This window comes from Crinia signifera, chromosome 2 (assembly GCF_055691185.1).
Source record: "Crinia signifera chromosome 2, ASM5569118v1, whole genome shotgun sequence".
Classification (NCBI taxonomy): Eukaryota; Metazoa; Chordata; class Amphibia; order Anura; family Myobatrachidae; genus Crinia; species Crinia signifera.
The window spans coordinates 19155477-19180414 of record NC_139218.1 but is presented as its reverse complement, the minus strand read 5'-3'; the positions used below and the strand labels follow the sequence as shown (position 1 = coordinate 19180414).

General features: G+C 46.3%; 1 protein-coding gene across 1 annotated transcript in view; it reads right to left on the bottom strand.

Moving 5' to 3' along the window:
- Positions 1-24938, bottom strand: part of DSCAM (DS cell adhesion molecule) — a 309245-nt gene that overhangs the window by 79468 nt on the left and 204839 nt on the right. The window contains 1 exon segment of the mRNA XM_083171669.1: positions 12431-12584. Coding sequence (XP_083027795.1) covers positions 12431-12584 — 154 coding nt within the window.

Below are 24938 nucleotides of genomic sequence, written 5' to 3'. Positions count from 1 at the left end.
ACTGCACCTGTGCACCAGCTAGATGGTCTGATAAATGGGACCTGTTGGTAGGTGTCGAGGACCAGTTTAGCCAGCCCTGCCCAACCGCCTAATGGCCCAAACAGCATCCACATCCCTGTAATCCAATGATTCTCAACAAATACATCTGTAATACATATGATTGCTATATTGGCTATTAGATAAAATGTTAAAGAAGAAAAAGCCTTGAAGAAGGCTCGCTGAGCAGAAACACGTTGAGGAAGACACCCACTAAGAAGTAACCAAGGCACATATCCACAGGACATACACCGACGAGAAACATCCACCCGCTCCCCTCATGGTGCAAGCAGCGGTCAGCACGCTCTGACAGAAGCAAGCGACAGGAGAGAGACGGAGGACACACCCAGCTGTAAGGAGACGATAAGTAGGAAGTAGGGCAGGAGGGATCCCAGGCCGGACGGTGGGACACGGCGCACACGCCAATCTATTGGCTACGGCGGCGTCAGTCCCATCTCCTGTACATACACAGAGCTGCTGACACAGAGACCGCGACCGCAGCACACAGTGTTAACCACACGTGTGCCGCGCTCACGCGGACCTGGGCACTCCTGTTAACACTGGCACACTAAGCTGCACCATCCACACCCTCTCCCGAAAATCTGCACACTTACAATTTGACGTCATGAATAGGTACCAGAAGATATGCATACTTCATTATACAGACCTGATTATCTGAATTGCGGGACGCCGCACTCAGAAAAACTGGACTTTTGCAGATTTGTAGGTTATCTCTCCCCCATAAAGGTGGATAAGTGGACAATACTTTATTCTTAAGGTTTCAGGGTAATAAGGAGACCGCCCCCCCACAGAGTCTGGCACGACGGGCTGCAAGCCTAGTGCGCATTCTTAGGGGACCTCGATCTCAGACTTATTGAACCCAGGCACTTGCAACTGTATCACTTGTTATCAATTTAATTTTTTTGTTTATCAAGTAAAATATTGTTACCACATACAAATTGCCTACTTATTCAGTGCACCACAGTAAGATACAGGGATAAAGCTCAGCACAAAAACCCACTTTTTAAGATAAAATTTTATGGACACATTTTATAAAAAAATACAATATATGTGCTATAAAAGATTTTTTTCAAAGAGAACACAAAAATAGACTAACTTTATTTAGAACACACACACATATATATATATATATATATATATATATATATAGAGAGAGAGAGAGAGAGAGAGAGAGAAGCAAAACGGCACTCAGATGTTGAAGGAATGATGCGGTGCAGGGTCCAAGAGGGATAATGATAGACAGCACTTACCTATCCTGGGAACCAGGTTAGGAAACAGACCAGCACTCACGTAGTTTGAGTTGAAGAAAAAAAAGGTGTATTTTCAAAACATTATACAAAGTGTAGTGCAGCAAGGCTGACCCAACAGCCGTTTCAACTGGATGCCTTCAGACCCCTGACGAAAACTGGAAGGCATCCAGTTGAAACGGCTGTTGGGTCAGCCTTGCTGCACTACACTTTGTATAATGTTTTGAAAATACACCTTTTTTTTCTTCAACTCAAACTACATGAGTGCTGGTCTATTTCCTAACCTGGTTCCCAGGATAGGTAAGTGCTGTCTATATATATATATATATATATATATATATATATATATATATATATATATATATATATATATATATATATATATATATTATTTTCCAGGGATCAATGTATACATATTTTTCCTTTGTTATTGGGTTCCAATAACAAAGAAAAAATGTGATGCGTGTGCTCCGGGATCCAGAGAACACTGCTTTCCCTATGCGTCTACCGCCATTACAGAACACTGCTTAATGCTCATCCTGGCACCCTGCATCAAAACGCATGCAGTTCCTCTTCCCTGCCTGGGGTGTCGCTGTTTGCTATGCTGCTCCTAGATCAGATCTGGTTTTCTCAAGAAAGGCCTGGTATGTGCTAGAGGTGTATAATGCTGGGTACACACCAGAACGATGTGGCCTCAATTCCCCCAATTTTGATATAATCTCGACCGATTGTATGTATGTTTGGCATGTTTAAGATCTGATTCGTGTCCCCGCAGGTTGTTTGGTCGTTTTGAAGATCCTACCTGCTGCAGTCAGGATTTGTCAATGATCCCTTCTGCTGGGTACAGATCGTGGAACCCTGGTGACTGCGTCTCTGCCTCATGTGTGGGTGGCTCCATAGGAGCTTGTGAGCAGGAAAGGCCTTGTACGTGGTGTAATAATGGGTTTGCATGCTCCTCGGTGGTAAATGAGGGCTTAGAAAGGCTTCAGCGCACTCGGATAAATAATTTGCATGAAATAGATTGCCGCCATAATAACGAAGGGAGAGAGAGAAATCATTACGGCCTGAATATGGGCAATTAAAATAAAGAGCACGACTTGTCCCCACAACAGCAACAGCCTATTATTAAGCTATTTATCTCAGCCTAAATTTGTTTTTCGCTTTTCCAGAGGGTGATTTTCAGTACAAGGACGTCCTTGAGGGCAGGAACGCGGAGGGAACCCGATGCGAGTCCTGTTATCCCCAGGCTCTGTTATACAGTGTTCAAGGGGGTGGGAATTTTTGATCTTTGGCAAAATGTTCAGGATTTCAAAGTCCAGAGATTGAACCCGGAACGTGCAGCATGAATTATTAACCGTGCAGCCATCGTTGGCTTCTGCCTGTGTCCTACCCTCATCCTCAAGGTGGCTGGGGTCATGCAGTCAGGGACACACCGGGGACCCTTTCGGTCACGTAAACTACACCACACACCGCAGCCTCACCGGAGCTGCTACAGCGGAGCGGGAAATGTATTCTGTTCCGCCAAATAACATTTTCATACAACAAACCTTATTAATTATAGCCTAATTGTACCGGGGACACTTGCGATGTCCTGTATTTACAAAAGAATTGATATACTGGGAAACAAACATGGAGAAATGTTGTTAAATTCAAGGATCCTAAACCTGCAAAGTTAATACAGGAAGTCCAGATGGCAGGTCGACCCTATGTGTCGACATTCGGGACACAAATGTGAAAAACTAATGTTGACCTTTTGACTGTCCAAGGTTGACAGGTTGACAGGGTCTTAAGGTTGACACAACCATTAGGTTGACAATGCAATTCAACCTTTTTTCAGGTGTCGACCCTTGTGTTCAACTCAATGCATGTCAACCTAAAGTTGGTCCACCCAATGACCCAGCGGCGTAACTATAGCACCGCAGCCCCCGCCCCCAGCCCCCGCTGTGCATGTGGGGGCGCCGGGGGCTGCGGTGCTATAGTTAAACCCCCCCCAATCCCCCGCAGACTTACCTATCGCGCTGGTCCCGGCGGCTCCGTTCTTCTGCTGAGGACCACCACAAAATGGCCGCCCCCATATAGCAGACAGTTCTCTGAAACTGTCTGCTGTATGGGGGCGGCCATTTTCTGGTGGTCCTCAGCAGAAGAACGGAGCCGCCGGGACCAGCGCGATAGGTAAGGCTGTGGGGGATTGAGGGGGGGGTTTGCATGGGCGGCGGGGTAGGGGTGTTTGGCGGGGCGGCGACGGCGACGGGGGGGGGCAAAAACGTAGCTACGCCACTGTAATGACCCATACCCATCCTGACTTGCCAAGAGCATTTTACACAAAAGTGGCACATATACGAGATGGTCCTGTAACGGGACCTGAGATGTGCTACCGTATATGAGGCACTGAGCTGGCGGTGCAGCAAGAATCGAGAGTCCGGCCGTTTGCTATATAGCTGTCCAATCAGAGGACCGGATGAAGATCACAGAACACGGCTCCATGACTCCGGCAATGGTGAGGACCCATGGGAGGAATGTTTGGAAGGAAACCCAACTCCAAAGAGGTGGAGATAATGAGGTGGGTGGTATCCCCAAAATGACCCCCTTTAACATTGAACAACTGCTTGCTGATGATTGATTAGTACTTTTCTCCTCCACCCAGGCAAAGACCCGGCGCGAACCCGACTTGCAGTATTTCGCCATGCTGTCCCGGCACCGCAATCCACTGGGCTTTGAAGAGCGAGGGGATCCCCTTAGCAACACGGCATGCTGGGACCTAGGGTCTGTTCATCAAGGGTGATGGGCCCAATCACCATTCCCAATGTGTCTAAACGTTTCCAAAGCTTGACTGCAGGCACAATCGCCATCTGCACATGGCATTAGCCATCTGTGCTCCTGCTCTTCCTATTGGAAAGAAATCCAAAGTGCGGAGTAGGATCCATTCAGATCACTCCCCTTCCTTTGGCTATCACTGTGCACAGGCATGAACTAACGATTACCGAATGATCGGATCGAAGCATGCATGCACAAGTCCTCGCTGCGATAAATTCCAGCATCTATTTTTTTTTTTAAACGCTGGCCGTTCGCAAGTTGATTGACAGGAAGCTGGTATTTATGGGTCTAAATAACCCCCAAAGGCTTTTTTAGGGTAGGTTTGTGTGTGTGTGTGTGTGTGTGTGTGGGGGGGGGGGGGGGGGGGGGGGGGGGGGGGCTATAAATCAGCCCAGTAGACAGAGATGCAGCAGTAAAACACAGCTCCAACAATATTAAAAACACTAATGTATCATAATTATTTATGTGAAATAGAAAATGACTACAGTATCGGCTTCTGCATAGTTTTAATGTTCATTTTTTAAAATAAACAAAATTATAATTTCCCAGATTTTATTTGCAAGCAGATAACACTAAATACGTGCGGTGTTTGAGGACATGTTTGTTATCTAGCTTCTGACAAGGTAATAAAGCACACTCTATCTGTAATAACAGCGAGACCACCCATGTTTATGGCTTTTGGCTTTGGTTGCTTCTGGAGAATACGCCAAGAAAGCCGCCGCTGGATTCCTGCAGGCACTGCACCAGGTTCCCTTTGCCTAAGGACTGGTTTGATTAAAGGTCTATACAAACGCTCTGCAGTCTTGTTGTGAAATTTGGAGGTGTGGAGTACTGGAGAAAATCCATATTTGTCATGAATCAGCCCCTGCAGCTCCAGCGTTGGATCAGCGGGAGCGATCCGGAGGGGCGGGTGCGTCATTTGGCCATTAATCTGCTTTCTAATGACGTGGGGAAATGAAGGCTCTCTGTTGCAGCATCACAGAGCTGGGAAGAAGGAAACAGGTGCTCGGCGCTATGTGACCACATGGGCAGCGAAGCATCGGATCGGCGCATCTGTAGCATCACTGCCAGAAGTCGCCGAGTATGTGGCAGGTGAGCGAAGGAACATCATCGGGTGTGGCTCAAATTGTCTACCCCAACAGGTCAACATGCGAAATGTCGACAGGAAAAAGGGTCGACATATGACTTTTCCACGGTTTGCCAATGTCCAACTAGAGCCTGTCGACCGTATGATATTGACTTATTGACATTATACGGTCGACATCCAGGTATCAAAGTCTCAATGGCCGTTAACAATTAGCGAATACGCAGGATCATAAGGTCAACACAAGCAAAAAGGTAGACAAAGAAAAGGTCAACCAATGCAAGTGTCGACATGCGTTTTTCCCACTCGCCGTGCTTCGGGCGTGGTGCTACTGCTACTCTCAGCACACTTTAACCCTTTGCCCGGGATGCAGTCAAAATCCAGACGGTCAAAATCCCGACATATAGAATGTAGACAGATGAAAAAGTCAACATGACTTTCGGTCGACAGGTCGACATGGGTTTTTTCACTGTTTTTTGACACGACATGTGCCGACAGGCGGTAATTCATGCCCTACCATCCACTAGGGCGTGGTGGGAGAATAAAATAGTTTGCCGAGCGCAGCGAGGGGCTGCGGATGACTTCCAACTGTGTCCATGTCGATTGGAACGGGTAAAAAAAACTGTGAAAAAACCCATGTCGACCTTGCGACCTGTCGACCAAAAGTTATGTTGACTATTTCACCTGTCTACATTCTAAATGTCGATATTTTGACCTTGTCAGGATTTCAATTGTCGGGATTTTGACCGTCGGTCAATAGCTGTATAGCTGTCGGGATTTTGACCGTCGGGATTTCATACCAAATCCCTTTGCACAAATTCTAACACGGTCTCCTGTCAGAATAACCTTCTATATGACTGTACATGTTCCTCCACCTGTTTGTATTGTTTATTGTTTATACTGTATGCTGTTTACTTGTTACCCACCTGCAAACCGAAAACAAATTCCTAGTATACGCAAGTATACCTGGCCAATAAAGCTGATTATCATTGTCTATCACTCCCAATCAGTGTCCGTATGGATGTCACTCCCAGCACAGTTCTAGAGATCCCCCCCCCCACACTCAAGCATTTGTAATTCCTTTAAGTATAGTTTATGAAAAACTTTTCTGTACTTCTTTGTTCCCATACTGTATTACATTTATTCTATCTGTTAAGCGCCTTGAGTCCAATTGGAGAAAAAGTGCTATATAAAACACAATTATTTTATTATTATAAAGTATGAATGAGTTCAAAAGATGGAAAAACAAATCATGAAAACCTCATGCCAACAATTTCATATGTTGTCATGTTGCCTTATGCTTGTGTTGTACTTTTGTCTATGTCGACTTTGTGTGTGCCCACCATATGATGTTGACCTATCGAGCTATCATCTGGATCCCACACAGTTATGGCGGACAGCTCGCCAAGGTGTCGCACAGGTCCCTAATGGCTACATGAAAGCAGGGTTCGCCTACCCTTCCAGAATGGCCGGGATGCTCCCAAAAATCGGGTCCCCCTGAAAAGGTGGGCAACCCACCTGAATCTCACCCACAGCAGCTTTAATTTTCCATGTTACGCTGTTTTTCAGGGGGCGGGGGCAAAAGATGCAAACCAGTCAGTCATTTAGCCCGTCCCTCCTTGAAGACCAGGAAATTGGGATTTGCCGTACTGGGGGGCGGGGCTTGATTAGGTCTGCATCAGGCCCCGCCCCCCCAAAGTGCTGCTGGGCTTCTCCTGGAGAGGAGACTTTAAAAGCAGGCAACCCTGCGTTAGAGGCCGAACTTGACGGACCAAATTACTCCTTTGTGTGTTAATAGATGTCATAACAGAAAGTGAACACATTTTTGCAGGGACACTGATCAAGCGGCTGTTGCGTTCAGTCTGTGCACGTTCCCTCCTCATGCACCATAGACATCTATGCAAATAACAAGCTGAGCAGGGTCATTTGTGGGAGACCATGAATGACTTTTAAAGTGTAAAATAGGTGGTGTTGCCCCTAGCAACCAGAGTTGCTCATACAGTATAAAACTGTAAAATTGCAGCGACAGTGTGTTTCCCGCTTATCAGCAGACTATTTCAGGCATGAGTCCTACCGCAATAAAGTTTACAATCCAGCATCCTGACAATAATCCTGAAAAACTTTAAAAATAAGTGACTATATAAGGATTGCTGTGTTGGATTCCAAACTTGTCCGTGACCCATATAATGATGCTGGTAAAACACAGCGTGGCTCGATTAGAACACGCTGCCTAACTGCCAAGTGGGTCAAAGATGGCAGACGCTCCCGTCCTGCTCCTGCCCAGCTGGATCATTGTGTAACCTGCCTGCGCTGAGCTATTGTCTAGGAGACAGACATTATGTAAAGGGTTGAATGTTTGCCATTAATATGCAGATCTAAGGTGCAGGAGTTCACAAGCAAATAGTGTGTTGTCGTTGAGCAATGTCCTCTCCTGTCACAATGCTACGGGACATGCCATATCTGCTGGGCAGGTGTACAAGCTTGTCAATCGCTCCCTGCCTATTCAGTTACGGAAACACCTCCCCCCCTAATGTGGCATCAGCTGGAGATCTTTAAAAACATTTTTAAACGTTATATTATTTAGTCAAAGTTAAAAGCCGGTCAAAAGTAACTTTCACTTTGAGCTGTGACAGTTTTTACCTTTCACTTTGAGCTGTGACAGTTTTTAGTCCACCCCTAGTCCCTATCTGCTCCTACCTACATTCTCTGTTTTCACAGCTCTCTCTATATATCCATCAGTGTCCCTGCAACATTGCTTTTACTTTCAGTTATGACACCTTTTAGCTCACAAAGGAGTAATTGGGTCTGTCAATTGGCCTCTAGAGGTGAGGAGTAGTTAGCCATATATATATATATATATATGGTACTTGTTTCCTAGCACGGCCACAAAGATCTTGATCGTGGGCATCGTGAGGAAAAATCGGGGGCATCGCATGCAGTAAAAAAATCGGGTGCGATGGTACCGACGCGATGCCCGCGATTTTCCCATAGGGAACAATGTTAAATACCTCAATTTAGCCGCGATGCCCCCGATTTCCCATAGGAATCAATGTTAAATGGCTCAATTGACCCAAATCATCATAGGGAACAATGGGAAATGGGCCAGAAAACCCCAAAAACACAGCTGAACACAGAAATGTCCCCCCAAAAGTAGTTGACGCCACCCCACGATCAACGCGAACCCGAAGTGTGGCGAGCGCAGCGAGCCCGCGAGGGGCGGCGGTACGCGTCCTCCGACCTTTTCATACCCCCACTATCCACGTCGGCATGGAGTTGAGAATAGAATAGTGTAGCGAGCCACCGAGCCCGAAGCGCAGCGAGCCCCGCGAGGGGACGCGGATACCTGTGAAGCCCGCGAAGGGACGCGTTTACCTGTGAAGGTATCTGCGTCCGCTCGCCACGCTTCGGGCTCGGTGGCTCGCTGCGCTCGCCACACTAATCTATTCTCAACTTCACGCCGACGTGGATAGTGGGGGTATGAAAAGGTCGGAGGACGCGTACCGCCGCCCCTCGCGGGCTCGCTGCGCTCGCCACGCTTCGGGTTGGCGTTGATCATGGGGTGGCGTAAACTACTTTGGGGGGGGACATTTCACTGTTCAGGGGTGTTTTTGGGGTTTTCTGGCCCATTTACCATTGTTCCCTATGATGATTTGGGTCAATTGAGCCATTTAACATTGATTCCTATGGGAAATCGGGGGCATCGCGAGTAAATTGAGGCATTTAACATTGTTCCCTATGGGGAAATCAGGGGCATCGCGTCTGGACCATTTAAGCCTTTTTTAGCCGCATACGACGCGACCGACGCGATATTGACTTTTTTCAATGCATTTCAATAGGAAAATCGGGGGCATCACGTCGGTCGCGTCGTATACCACTAAAAATGACACCCGATGCCCGCGATTGTGGCCGTGCTAGGAAACAAGTACCATATATATATATATAACATACCATTTGTGATGTACATACATGTAAAATACTGGTCACTACCATGTAAAATACTGGTTATTCATGGCTCAGTCAGTGCCCCCTGGTATAACTTACGTCCCCATTCCACAACTGGCACCATTTAGCAGCACAACACCGCACTACATTAAGTGACTGTTATATTACTTATCACAATGTGAAGTCGTGTTAGGTTATAGTAAGAGTAAGTTAGACCTTTCTGTCCAAGGGTTTGCAGAACGGTTAGATAAAAATGGACACGATGTACAGTATGAGGGCAGAGCACAAACTGCTCCAAAAGTGATCCTGAATCCAATTAAAACCCAGGACATCATTTTATCAAATTGTTGCAAATAGAACGATTACACTAAGCTCTACACATTATTGTCTTTTATAAACCCAGCAGGTTAGCTCTGATCCTGATTTCAAATGAATCTGCAACTGCAAACTACAAACCCATCAGGGGGATTACCAGGACTCTAATAAAGGGACAGGCCCAGGCAGTGGTGTAACAATGGCACTGCAGACCAAGAGGTGGGTTTTGGGATACGGCGCTGGGGGGAGCATGGTCTCTGCAGATTCCAATGAGTTTGGCCTTCTGTATGGAATCTGATGAAATTCTCCCTCCAAAAATGTCCGCCGCCTTGGAGAAGACAGATGCTAGAGGTCCTGGACAGAGGGATAGATGCTAGAGCTCCTACTGGGTAGCGTATATCCCTACCCAGAAGTTACAGATTGCCCCTGGGATATATATATATATATATATATATATATATATAAAATGTGTAGTATATTATGAAGCGTCACTCCAGGACTTGTGCAGAAATAAACTTTAATGGTCTATGCCATTTCGGGGGACTGCCCATCTTCAGGACACATCATCTATATATATGTCTAGTGTCCGTGTGACTGCGGAACACTGCCATCTGTTGGAAGCCAGTGAAACCACATCTACTAGCTTTCAAAGCTTTTTCTATGAGCGAGCTTATTAGTAGTTCACCTTTCCCCTGAAGCACTGTAAAGGTAGAGTAGTATCACCAGAGGTCTGACCAGGCATGTCGGCTTGCCTATTTTGGAAGTCCTATACCCCACAATTTCTGGCCCCAGGAGCTTGCAGCTGTGAGATTACAGCCATTCTGTGTGAAGCCGTATCCTTTCTGTACGATCCCGGACAGCTCATCTCCTGCCTTCGATTTTTTTTTTTGGCCAAGTTCTCTTCCAAAAGTTATTTCCTATTCCTTCAACAGATTGCGACAGCATCTCCGCCGCATCCTTAATGACACATTTCTTATCAAATTATTGGAAACAAGCAGACGTGCCGTGTTTGAAAGCCTTAAACATCTTCACCACGCACACACACACACACACACACACACACACACACACACTCAGAGCGAGATTTCAGCTCTCATTTTGCCGATGTCGCTCTCTCTCGGTTTGCAGAGGAAATAATGAGAGTGATAATGAGCTTTTGATGCTGCGGAGAGCCTCCCCGCAGAGTATCCCTGCCACAGACATCCATTACCACTGCTAACCGAGGCTTAGAAGTTACAGCTAAGGCGCACTAACATGGGAAGTCAGACAAAGCAGAGGAATTAGGTTCTCAGAACGGCTCGGAGCCTCCAGGTACCAGTTTTGGATGCAGCACAGAGAGGATATTAAATATCATTTATCTCCTTTTATCGTAATGCTTTAAAAAAAAAAAAAATCAAGTGGAAACTGTGTTCGGCTCTTTACTGCAGTCAATGTGCTTAAGAGGAGAGCGGCATAATTGTGCTTTAGTTCTACCCGCCCCCTAGGGAGAGAGCTGGCAAAGGATAAGTTAACAAAGTTAGGGGTTTGGACAAGCGAGGGATTGTCAGCCAAGGAACTGGCAAAATCGACGGCGTCTGCATAAAGGCGATCGGGCAAGACTATTTTAATGTAAAACTAACAATTCCATTCACGGCACATTACCAGCTCCTCAGGCAACGGTCTTACACATACAATTTGCAGAATGTTGCTCGGGCTGAGGGGGGGGGCTAACTACACATCCCAGCATGCTCTGCTGCAGTTTTAGCATGCCCTGAAAAAAAAAAAAAAAAAACTGTGGCAGGGAATTATGGGATATGAGGTCCAATGGCAGCTGGAGGGCCGCTTACGGCACACCCCTGCTTGAATTTTACATCAGATTATGCATGTGAAATGGGGCCTGTTTATCGACAAACGCAATAGCCCACAAAAAATGGCATGATGGGCCAAAGTGATAAGGTGGAGAGAGATAACGTACCAACCAACCAGCTGCTGTCATTTTCCACACAGGAGCGGATGTATTAAGCCTGCTAATGTAATAAAGTGGTGACAAAGGGTGCTAAAGTGGAAGGTTATAATGCACCAAGCAATTGGCCCCTAACTGTCATTTTTCAAACACAGCTGATTGGCTGGTGCATTATTACGTTCCACTTCATCACTGCTTTATCACTTTTCCAGGCTAAGGGCGAGATGTATCAAATGGAAAATGCGGTAAAACCCCGGTTTTACCGCATTTTGCAATGTATCATATAGCTTATTCCAATGTGCTCGATGGAAATAAAAAAGCACCACAGGCTACTGTTTTCATAGGAGGTGATGTATCGTCGGTGACCATAAAAGACCACCCAACGGACCAAATTACTCTTTTGTGTGCTAAAAAGATTTCATAACAGAAAGTGAAAGCAATTTTTGCAGGGACACTGATCTGTTTAAAAATTCCTGGATATGGAGAGAGGGAGCTGCGAAGACAGAGATTGGAGGTAGGAGCAGACAGGGACTGGAGGTGGGGTGGAGTGTTTGTAGGATAACAACTGTCACAGCTGAAAGTGAAAGTAAAAACTGTCACAGCTGAAAGTGAGGGTACATTGTAGAAGCCGTCATTTTGACAGGTTTTAACTAGTAGAATATATAATAAAATATTCTTACAGTACAAGTACAGGATCCAAGATGCTTGGGACTTTCCATATTATAGACCACTAGGCCAGGAAACGGTGTGTGCGGCCGCCAAAACGGCGAGGCTTGCGGCTGAATACAGAGGGCTCCCTGCATGAGCCGCAAACCTCACCGTTTGGGGGAATCCTCGCCGTCCTCCACAACGTTGAACAGGGTGGCGCGGGGGTTAAATGGCGAGGATGGCTTATTTTCAGCAATCCTCCCCAAAAACAAGCCATCCTCGCCATAAACCCCCCCCCCTCGCCGGCCTTATTTAATACGCCCCATTGTATTTACGGATACAGAACAAACAGATAGATAACATGTAATATAAACCTTTTACCTTTAGCCACTGGTTCCACGGTGATGATGTCACTGCTGTTCCCCCTGCCCGCAGCGGTCACCGCCACCACCCAGACACTATACTGACGGTTGCGGCTCAGGTTTGGTATTCGGTAAAAGAAGGAGTCGGGCGCAGCCTCAAATTCACTAATCACCTGAGATTAAAATAGAAAAACAAGAATCAAGAATCTGCGCATTTAGCCAAAATAAATAATATCCAGTGCATGCTCTGTCAATCTGAGAGTTTCAGGTACAGACTATTACCACGGGCAATCAGGCCTGATATGTTCTAAGCTTTTATATCAAGTATCAAAAACAACAGAGGAAAGTTATAATCTTTTGTCAATATGGCACTGGATGCGTCAAGGCTCTGAATGCAGTGTTCTTCTCCGTGCACCCAAAGTGCTGGTGCTATACTGTATATAGCGATTACTAGTTCAGAGATGGGCACCTGTCACACAATCGCTGAGTCTTTGTACACAGCAGCTGTGCGGTAATATGCTAATGACACAGTAGGAGGTGACTTGTGTAACTAGACGCCTCCCGATGGCTTCTCTAATCTATGGATGGCTATCGGTGTGCTCTATATTGACTGTCCATCGATGGTAACCAACTATGCCATGGAAGACCATTCAGTGGCAAACGCAGGATTTTCAGAAGGGGGTTTCCAGAGGGGCGGAGCAAAGCACGGAGATGGACACTTAGGTGACCCAGTATATGCCGGGTCAGTTAAAGTATTAAAGATAGACCAAATGTATATTAATAATAATAATAATAATAAATAATACACACACACATATACATACATAACAGCAGTGTAGACCCCTGGGCATAGCAATGTATTGGGGCCCCTACCGATCCTCCAGCGGTAGGGGTGGGGGAAGCTTTGATGTCCCCTGGGTGGTAGGGGGAATTACATCAACCGCTCAGCATGTAGGGCCTGGATCAGTAATTTCCACTAATTATCCCTTTACTGTACACAGATGGTGGGATATGGGGTGGGAGAAGGGGGCATTGGGCTGAATGAAGGGGCCCTGATACATAACTTCCAGGGTGGTAGAGGATGTTTAATATGCAGAGGAGGGGTGTATAGTGGAGTGGGCTTATTATTCATAAGTTTCTGGTGGGAGGACAGCTTGCTTGACTGCAGATATCTCCAGTTCCCAGAAATAGATTTCTTAGCTTTTAATAAAATAAAACCTAGAGAATCTCATCTACCAAATGGTATTGGGCACTAGGGGATCAGAGTTCAGGAGGCAGAGCAATCTGCCCACGAGTATATAAAACTACATACCAGGTGTGTGGAGCTGGAGCAGTAACCAGCTGCTGGAAGGCTGATATCTCTGGTTCTGGGAACAGTAGAGACAAGCTTCTAGTGTCCATCAAAGGGGGAGAGTCCCAGATTTTGGAATATAACCTCAGAAAATTCTAATTCAGACAGAACCTGAAATATCTGACTGGGAAGAGCAATTAACAGGCTTGGATGGGGACCACTGTTTTGAAGTCAGATATCTCCGGTTCCCAAGGGCCGATTTTTTTAATTCTTGTACCCATGGAAAGAGGGGACCCTCAGCTTTCAGCCTAGGGCCCTTAGACTCCTGCGGGGGTTTCTGGGTACTCAGAAACCCCCCCTGCGTGCGCTACTGCCATTGATGGTTTCACCAACCGATGGACGTCCCTATTCTTTTACTGTGGGCCAATCACAGGTTGGGGGCAGGGCTTTATGGGTAGGCGGAGCTATGTTACATGTCCCAGCATTGGTAGGGGAGAAAAAAAAAAAGTAAATGGCGGGAAACCATTTAGTTCTTAAGTATTTTATATATAAGGTACAGTTATTAGATGTAAAAGTATCACTATCGCTTCATCAGAACAGACATGGCTGACATTCTGTACTGATAAAACACTTTTACTGACGCTCGTCATATGCCGACATATAATATTGTACTCATGTTGCCACGAAGAGTCATCAATCATTGCCCAAACATATCTGCTGTGTGCATCCAATTCCAGCGCTCCACAAAAGTCATCTACACCAGCCACGCTGCTGTCACATCCCTGTCATTGTACCATTCAAGTGTAGCAGTCATTGCAGCAACAGCTGGAGGTCTCCAGAGATGAGTGGTCCGGTTTTTGTTTAAAACCGAACACACCCGAATTTCCGAACAGAGTCCCAGCTGGGGTCACTTTAAGCTTTGAAGTTGGACCAAGTCCCGTATAAGGTCTACCGGGTACTGATCTTGGCTCTAAAGACCAGATCTCACTTGTTCTGGATTGTAAGTAAGCCCCTCCCCCGTGATCTTAGGGGCCCTTTCATTGGCTTATGTTAATAATACTGCAGTAAAGATTTAGTACCAAAACCAAAAACACAGAGGACTCCACACATAGATTTATTTAAACTTCAAAAGAACCAACCAATCACCTTCTACAATTTTATAGACTGTGGGGTCTATGTACTAAGACTTGGATGTAGATTAAATGAGCAGAGTTTAAAGGGGTATACACACCGTCTGATTGCGGTTGCTGATTTTGACTAAGTGCGATTTGGCCATAGGCAAAATACGTTGTGCGTGCGCTTAGTCAAAATTGCCTTGCCTGCGCAGACTATTTGTCAGTGCGATATCGACGCTGCACATCGCTATCTTCAGCAGGTGAAACACGGTGCGATGTTGGCAACCTTGCTAGACAATTTTGATTATATAACAGTAGCGGATCCAGAGGAGGGGATGCAGCACAGTTCAAAATTAAAATAGGGAACAAATACCAACTGCTAGTGAGTCAGTTTGGAATGGCAGTTGGTGGCAGAGGGTGTGGCTCCCCTCCTGCTACAGCCCCTCCTCTGGAACCACCACTGCTATATAGTCAAGATTGTCTGCCAAATCGCACTGTGTGTACACGGCTAATGTACCAACCAATCAGCTCCTAACTTCAATGTTACAGGCTGGGTTTAAAAAAAGACACTTCAGAGCTGATGGGCTGGTCCATCATCTCCATCAACTTTATCTCTCTCCAATTGCAGCCGTAGAGGTCCCTAATCCCTGCTATCAACCTCAGCATTTGTCAACCACTGTGCCGTGGTACACTAGTGTGCCTTGAGCTGTTCTCAAGTGTGCCACCAGATCTAGACATGTGTCCACACCAGTTTACAGCCACCGTCACCAGTTCAACTGTTATTCACTGGTCTCTTGTTTTCATGTGAGGGCAAAATCATTGATTTTTTGGTACTTATGTAGTATCTGGGCGTCCGATTTAGAAATCGGATCGGATCGCATCGCATGCGACCAAATCGTATGCGATGCGATGGTCAAGATTTTTCCATAGGATTCAATGTTAAAATGGTCTGAGTCCATTTTAACATAGAATTCAATGGGAAAAAGGGGTCCTTTTCCTTTCCCCACTATCCAAGTGGGCATGGAGTTGGATATAAACCTGTGGCGAGCGTATCGAGCCACCGAGCCCGAAGCGTGGCGAGCGTGGCGAGCGTAGCGAGCCCCGCGAGGGGACACAGAATACTTTTTAAGAAATATGCGTCCGCTCGCCACGCTTCGGGCTCAGTGGCTCGCTGCGCTCGACACGCTATATAAAATCAACTCTATGCCCACTTGGATAGTGGGGAAATGAACAGGACCTTCTTAACATTGAATCCTATGCAAAATCGCATCGAATCGCATCGCATCTGATTGTATGCCTTAAGTTAAGGCATACAATCACAAAATCGGACGCCCAGATACTACATAAGTACCGATTTTTTTTACCTGTGGGGACCAGTGTGATTGCTTTTTTTTTCATGGGGGGAGGGGGGGGGGGTAGTGTGTTTGTTTGTTTTTCCTGTGGGGGACAATGTGTTTTTCCCTGTGGGTGTCTGATGTTATGCCTTGGCAATTTTAAAATCTTGTTTGGTGTGCCGCGAGTTGAAAATTACTACTTTAAAGCCGGGAACCTAACACTCCCATCCACTAAGCCCATGGTCTCGATGGCCAAAAGAAGTTCAATGCAGTTTCCACCTTCAGACTCTTCATCCAATGGTGTCTTCATGCCATCCGGGAACTTAATATCAAATACTGAGCTTTGCTGGTTTTTGGACTTGGAACAGGACACAAAGCTACATTGATACAGGAATACATTGGGCTGAGCAGACTGGGCCATCTGCTAGTGGTATAAAAGCCATCGGGATGTGACGGAATATACACAGCAATACACGAACAGCAGTAATGTAATCATTGCTATTAAGCCCTGGAGAATACGGCCCAGAATGCTGCGTAAAACGTGGAATTAGAGCGGAGATTGTTGCTTGCTGCATCGATTCGGATTTCACTAAGTATCTGTTTAGCTAGAAAACAACATAACACATAGTGATGACATTATCTGCTGGCTTTGTGGAACAGGCGGGCAGGACGCGCGGATAACAGCTGACCAGCAGAAAGCGTTCTGCCATCGATAGACAGTAACGCGCGTGGACAAGCGTTGCAGGCACTGCTGACGGCCCAGGCAGGGAAAACATCCAGCGTTCGCACAATTACAAGAACCCATATGCTTGGGCAAATTGTCTTTAGATTGTACAGCTGTGCAAACGGCCTTTGATTCTTTTATTAGATTACTTGTTTTATATTTAAACGGAGTGTATTTATACTGTCGTTGGGCGTGTAGGGGCATGTGCTGTGCTGCAAATGATACCCCAAGCCTGGTCTTTTGCATCATCAAAATCTACTGTATGGAAACCAATACACAGAGGGGGGTCATTTAGACCTGCTAGCTAGGCTGTGTATATTTGCTGCCTATGAGCAGGTAAACGCCGTCCAGGAAAAATGCGTGCCCCCCCACCGCATCATGATGCGAGCAGATAAGTACGCTTACACATCTGCTATCACCATCGAATGAAACATTCCTTCCTTCGCAGAGAAAATGAAGCCTAGACTTGCAATTATCCTGCACGGTGATGGCAGAAAGGGGGGCGGGTTCTGAAGTCATGTGACATCATCTGCCTGCCCCAAACCGTTTTTGTGGGCATGCTCCAGAGTAGGGAGAATTACAGAGAGCATACAGGGATGTTACTGTTACATACCTAGTTGTTTAGGTACTTGTTTCCTAGCACAGCGCCCGCGATTTTGATTGTATTGATCGCGGCCGCAAAAATCGCGTCAATCGCATCGCATGCCAACCAAATCGCATGCGATGGACGCGATTTTTACATTGGAATCAATGTAATATGGTCCCTGAGACACAATTTTACATTGATTTCAATGTAAAAAGCCCCCAAACCCCCCATTTTCATTGCAAACCCCCCCGATGGGTGAAATGGCCCTCCATTGTTAACGCCACCCCACTATGGATGCCAACCCGAAGCGTGGCGAGTGCAGCAAGCCCGCGAGGGGCGGCGGTACGCGTCCTCCGACCTTTTCATACCCCCACTATCCACGTTGGTGTGGAGCTGATTTTATAAAGTGTGGCGAGCGCAGCGAGCCACCGAGTCCGAAGCGTGGCGAGCGGACGCGCATAACTTCACAGGTATACGCGTCCCCTCGCGGGGCAGGCTGCGCTCGCCACGCTTCGGGCTCGGTGGTTAGCTGCGCTCGCCACACTTTATAAAATCAACTCCACGCTGACGTGGATAGTGGGGGTATGAAAAGGTTGGAGGACACGTACCGCAGCCCCTCGCGGGCTCGCTGCGCTCGCCACGCTTTGGGTTGGCGTCAATAGTGGGGTGGCATTAACAATGGGGGGGGGGGGGATTAACCATACTTAATACCCATGAGGGGGGCATATACATATTGGCCCTTTTCCCATTGTTCCCTATGTAAAATCGCGTTGATCGTGTCGATCGCATCGCGTGCCATTATAATGGCATGCGACCGACGCGATCAACGCGATTTTAACTTTAAAACTCATTTAACATTGTTCTCTATGGGAAAATCGCATTGATCGCGTCGGTCGCATCAACGTGATTTTCTCTTTACGGCAATTGAAGCTGGTAATTGACAGAAAATCGCGTCCAACGCGTCAATCGCATGCCTTAAGTACCTTAACTTTAGGCATGTGATCAACCCCGACGGGCGCCGTGCTAGGAAACAGGTAACGTTGTTTATTCTAGCACCCTGCACCTGTCAAAAACCCATGCAGTTCCTCTTTCCTGCCTGGGGTGTCGCTCTTTGCTGCATCTAGCACAGTTTCACCTGTATCTCTTTGCTGAAATACAGACCAGTCTGTGCTAGAACCACCACAGAAGAAAGCGACACCCCAGGCAGGAAAGATAAACTGTACAGGTTTTGAAAGGTGCAGGGTTCTTGAATGAATACTACATACAGTAGCGCAGTTTAGGTAATGTAACGTATTATCGATGTACTGTATTAAGAAAGGGGCTCGATATTTTTTACTGCCCCATTCTGCACCAGTTTAACTACGTTCACATTTATATTATAAAATAACTACAACTAAATGCCAAGATTTTTTTTTAATCCAATCCAAGCCAGCGCTGAAATCCAAGCTACAAACACAGACGTTATTACATATTTCTCTCAAGCATTTGTATTAGATTATAATGAAACCAAAAATGTTCATACTGAGCATATAACAAGGACATGATGGATGTCCCTGCTCGGAGGTGAGCGCAGGTACAGGGTGCTGCATAACTTACACGTATTAGTGGGTTAGAATGTTCCGGAGCAGGATAATGAGACATGAATAAAGCACAAACCAGTTTTTATAACACAATTTTTTTTTCTTTCCCGCCTTTTGTTCAGCCTGATTAGGACACGTAAATCCCTGGTATGGTATCGTCTGCGGTCGAGGACTGTGCGCAGGTGATGTAGAAAATAGTCTGTCCCTTGCACGCACATTTGGGGACCCGTGTCCTTGTAAATATAGAATTAAACAACTGCAGTAAAGATCTGAAAATTCTGCTCATCTGCTGGTATTTATAGTAACTGGTGTATAATAAGATGTATATCACATTACTGGTTACTGGCAGGTCTGCTGGTGAGGTATTAGTGGTACATGGAGAGTATGAGGGGTATTAGTGGTACATGGAGTGTATGAGGGGTATTAGTGGTACATGGAGTGTGTGTGGGGTATTAGTGGTACATGGAGTGTATGAGGGGTATTAGTGGTACATGGAGAGTATGAGGGGTATTAGTGGTACATGGAGTGTATGAGGGGTATTAGTGGTACATGGAGTGTGTGAGGGGTATTAGTGGTACATGGAGTGTATGAGGGGTATCAGTGGTACATGGAGTGTATGAGGGAGTATTAGTGGTACATGTAGTGTATGAGGGGTATTAGTGGTACATGGAGTGTGTGAGGGGTATTAGTGGTACATGCAGTGTATGAGGGGTATCAGTGGTACATGGAGTGTATGAGGGGTATCAGTGGTACATGGAGTGTATGAGGGGGTATTAGTGGTACATGGAGTGTATGAGGGGTATTAGTGGTACATGAAGTGTGTGAGAGGTATTAGTGGTACATGGAGTGTATGAGGGGTATTAGTGGTACATGGAGTGTATGAGGGGTATTAGTGGTACATGGAGTGTATGAGGGGTATTAGTGGTACATGGAGTGTATGAGGGGTATTAGTGGTACATGGAGTGTATGAGGGGTATTAGTGGCACATGGAGTGTGTGTGGGGTATTAGTGGTACATGGAGTGTATGAGGGGTATTAGCGGTACATGGAGTGTATGAGGGTGTATTAGTGGTACATGGAGTGTATGAGGGGTATTAGCGGTACATGGAGTGTATGAGGGGTATTAGCGGCACATGGAGTGTGTGTGGGGTATTAGTGGTACATGGAGTGTATGAGGGGTATTAGCGGTACATGGAGTGTATGAGGGGTATTAGCGGTACGTGGAGTGTATGAGGGGTATTAGTGGTACGTGAGTGTATGAGGGGTATTAGCGGTACATGGAGTGTATGAGGGCTATTAGCGGTACATGGAGTGTATGAGGGGTATTAGCGGTACATGGAGTGTGTGTGGGGTATTAGTGGTACATGGAGTGTGTGTGGGGTATTAGTGGTACATGGAGTGTATGAGGGGTATCAGCGGTACGTGGAGTGTATGAGGGGTATCAGCGGTACGTGGAGTGTATGAGGGGTATTAGTGGTAAGTGGAGTGTATGAGGGGTATTAGTGGTAAGTGAAGTGTATGAGGGGTATTAGTGGTACATGGAGTGTATGAGGGGTATTAGTGGCACATGGAGTGTGTGTGGGGTATTAGCGGTACATGGAGTGTATGAGGGGTATTAGCGGTACATGGAGTGTATGAGGGGTATTAGCGGCACATGGAGTGTGTGTGGGGTATTAGTGGTACATGGAGTGTATGAGGGGTATTAGCGGTACATGGAGTGTATGAGGGGTATTAGCGGTACGTGGAGTGTATGAGGGGTATTAGTGGTACGTGAGTGTATGAGGGCTATTAGCGGTACATGGAGTGTATGAGGGCTATTAGCGGTACATGGAGTGTATGAGGGGTATTAGCGGTACATGGAGTGTGTGTGGGGTATTAGTGGTACATGGAGTGTGTGTGGGGTATTAGTGGTACATGGAGTGTATGAGGGGTATTAGCGGTACGTGGAGTGTATGAGGGGTATCAGCGGTACGTGGAGTGTATGAGGGGTATTAGTGGTAAGTGGAGTGTATGAGGGGTATTAGTGGTAAGTGGAGTGTATGAGGGGTATTAGTGGTACATGGAGTGTATGAGGGGTATTAGCGGTACGTGGAGTGTATGAGGGGTATTAGTGGTAAGTGGCGTGTATGAGGGCTATTAGCGGTACATGGAGTGTATGAGGGCTATTAGCGGTACATGGAGTGTATGAGGGCTATTAGCGGTACATGGAGTGTATGAGGGCTATTAGCGGTACATGGAGTGTATGAGGGGTATTAGCGGTACGTGGAGTGTATGAGGGGTATTAGTGGTACGTGGAGTGTATGAGGGCTATTAGCGGTACATGGAGTGTGTGTGGGGTATTAGTGGTACATGGAGTGTATGAGGGGTATTAGCGGTACATGGAGTGTATGAGGGGTATGAGCGGTACGTGGAGTGTATGAGGGGTATGAGCGGTACGTGGAGTGTATGAGGGGGTATTAGTGGTATATGGAGTGTATGAGGGGGGTATTAGTGGTACATGGAGTGTATGAGAGGTATTAGTAGTACATGGAGTGTGTGAGGGGTATTAGTGGTAAATGGAGTGTATGAGGAATATTAGTGGTACATGGAGTGTATGAGGGGTATTAGTGGTACATTGAGTGTATGAGAGGTATTAGTGGTACAGTACATGGAGTGTATGAGAGGTATTAGTGGTACATGGAGTGTATGAGAGGTATTAGTGGTACATGGAGTGTATGAGGACTATTAGTGGTACATGAAGTGTATGAGGGGTATTAGTGGTACATGAAGTGTGTGAGGGGTATTAGCGGTACATGAAGTGTATGAGGGGTATTAGTGGTACATGGAGTGTATGAGGGGTATTACCGGTAAAAGGAGTGTATGAGGGGTATTAACCATACAACAACAGCAGGACATACAGGTATTACTGCTGTGTATCTGCCCCCCAAGCCGCCCTTCCTACTGTATATGCAGACACCGTGTGACCACTGACGGGGCACTTCTGCTGCTGCCTGGCCTGGAGAAAGGTGACACAATGTCGGCCCATCCTGCGCACCCTGCACTTTCATACAAAGCTGCTGACTTGGTCACAGCAGAGATCCAGCGAGATACTGAGGCTGGCGGGACTGAGACTCCGAGACAGGAACCTTGGAAGGAGCAGACACAGAGCTGAGGAGATCAGCATCCAGATCTACAGTCATTTAATAGAAAAATTTGCCTTTACAGATAAATGTCACCTCACAAAGAACAGAAAACGCTTCCCTCTGCATTCAATTTATGTGCCTAGGGCCGGCGCAGCTGCTTACTCAGCTGTATCATTACCTACTGAATATATTATACAGCAGCCTCTGAGCGAGTGATGGCTCTCCTGAGTGAGTAATGACCCCCCTTTGAGTGTGGGAAAAGATGTCGCCTACCGCCAGCTTTGCAGTTAATTACCAAAGTTCTGCGCCACCCTATCAAGTAAGACTGCGTACGGAATCAGCCCCAAAATGATCCATCTGCATTTTTTTGGGCGCCAACCACCGCTATCGCCCACTTACGCTTTCTGAATGTTATTCTCGTCGAAAAAAAAAAAATCCTCCTTGACTGCCGTCACATGACCACCACAATAGATGCGCAGTGCAATAACCACTCAAATACGACCAAAACTCAGGTCTGCGTACATCTCTGAGGAAGTCTCCAGAATAGGCCAATCAGCAATGGCGATTTCAGGTCGCCGCGGTAGTTGATCAAAAGAGAAAATAGGCTATTGGACGCGACAAACGACTATGGCAATCGTGCGGATATTACATTCACGATTTCTCTTCACTTTTCTACATCCTAACAGGTGAGCCATAGTTCTAGCCGAGGTCTGCAGCAGCGTGCGTGAGATCATGTGACCAGGCAGCTGCCAGTAACGGTGCAGAGGTACACACCGCCTGGTACACACTGCTGGGAGGATGATACAATATGTATGAGACTCCAGTATCCTTTCCAAATCGGTCACGAATCAAGTCACTCTCCCTAATTGGGCATTTAGCATGGCGGGGTTTGTCTTTTCATGTTATATAAATGTACAGTATATGCTGTGTTTCTTATTCAGCAGGTGTCAGGAGAGGGGACCTAGTGCTGGGAGTGATACCGTCTGCATTACAGGCACTGATGTGACTGCTACCAAAGGGGCATCACAAAGTCCTCAGCAACTGCGTAGACGTACCGAAGTAATAAGGCACATGGATTCCCAAGTGATTGCATGCACGCAAACAATACAGATACACACCATCGGATTGGTTGCTATTGACAACATCATCTCTTTCCATTTTTAGAATCTTTAGTAATTTACTCCTAAGATGCTACAATAACTGATCAGTAATGAAGTCGCCCACTGAACACTAGAAGCGCGTAAGGTTCCTCCAGGATGCACAAAGTAGATCCGGTTTGTAGCGACCGGTACGGATCTGCTGTGACAGCCTGTTGTTGCTCTTCCGTTGCCCATGACTTGTCCCAGCTTCTCTTAGGCAAAGGGTCTCGGAGATTTAGTATTCTGGTTGACTGGCAAGACTGCGAATTTTGCAGCCTTGCGAGTCCCCGAGGCGCCGCCCGCCCCCCCCCTCGCCGCGATTTGCATAATTATCAATCCGCAGCCTTGGGTGCGGGGAGAAATCATTCGATGGTCTGAGACACCGATTTAAAATTGTACTAAATTCCCAGAGTTCTTAGTGTTTAGCATGCCTGCGTTTTCTTTTTTTTTTCTGTGTGGCACTACAAGTATCAGCATAGTACCACCTTATGTTGAGGACTAGGGTGGGCAGTACAGCCTTCCTCCCCTATATCCGTGTGTAGGCCAGCGATTCTGTCGGAAAAGACCGATGCACTCTCGCAAAGTGACCCGCCCCCGTTTGGTGTGACACTCCCTTTCAGCACCCCCAAATGGCAGCATCATGTTTATCAAGCTTCCGTTTACAGCGCACTGGGACCAATGTTACAGCTGTATTGAAGCAAAACAGCGTCCGTCCCTCCTCCCCATAGCCAGACCATGCAAATACGCTACAGTCGAGTAAACTGGGCCTCGCCGTTAGGATACTTTATACATCGTTTGAGTGAATTTTGAAGACCACGTTAAATAATATTCACACATAAAGCTATGTAAAAAAATTGACACTGTAACGAGGAGACCGCCCAGATTTTCCCAGGCATTAAACACCAATGAGAAAGTAATTAATGAAATGTTTGGCCTAAATTCGCAGGAGATGTCCTGAGGAGATGTTTTCCTTTAGCCGACGTGCTTAGTCACACTTTAAGCAACAAGGCTGCAACATATTCTACAGGCAGATGTGCAAATAGAAATCAATAGTGTAACAGGCCGGATCCCCATCGCACATCTTCCCTGGCTTATCAACCATCCCCTCCATCTATGGAGAATAATTCTAGGCTGTCGCAATCAGGTATTTAGCATTGATAAAACCTCTGTGGCTTTCCCTGAAGTGTGTGTATTGCACAATTACAGGGGTACAAGTACACACAGGCTCATTTGCATGTTCAGCCAACCATTTCCCAGTTGAAGCATTTATCCGTATAGATGTAAATTGGATGTAAATGTTTTCTCTCCGGTTCTGTGGGGAAATGTTGGGTTTTCTACTGGGGGGTGATTGTGTGACTCCTACAGTGTTACGTACAGAGTTTATCTGGTTCTGCAAACACAAGTAAATGGATGGAATTAAGTTATCATAACAAATGATCTGCCCTATCGGAAAAGCAGATGTTCAGGAAGTGAAACGCGTTTTTCTGGAGAACATTTCTTCACCTCTATTAGAATTTGCTTGGCAAAATATTTATGTGGGTGTCAGTAAGTAAGAAAATGGGGTAATTCAGGCCTGAACAGAGGAAAAAAAAACAATCGATGATCGCTCACCATCAAATGATTTTTCCTTTTATCGC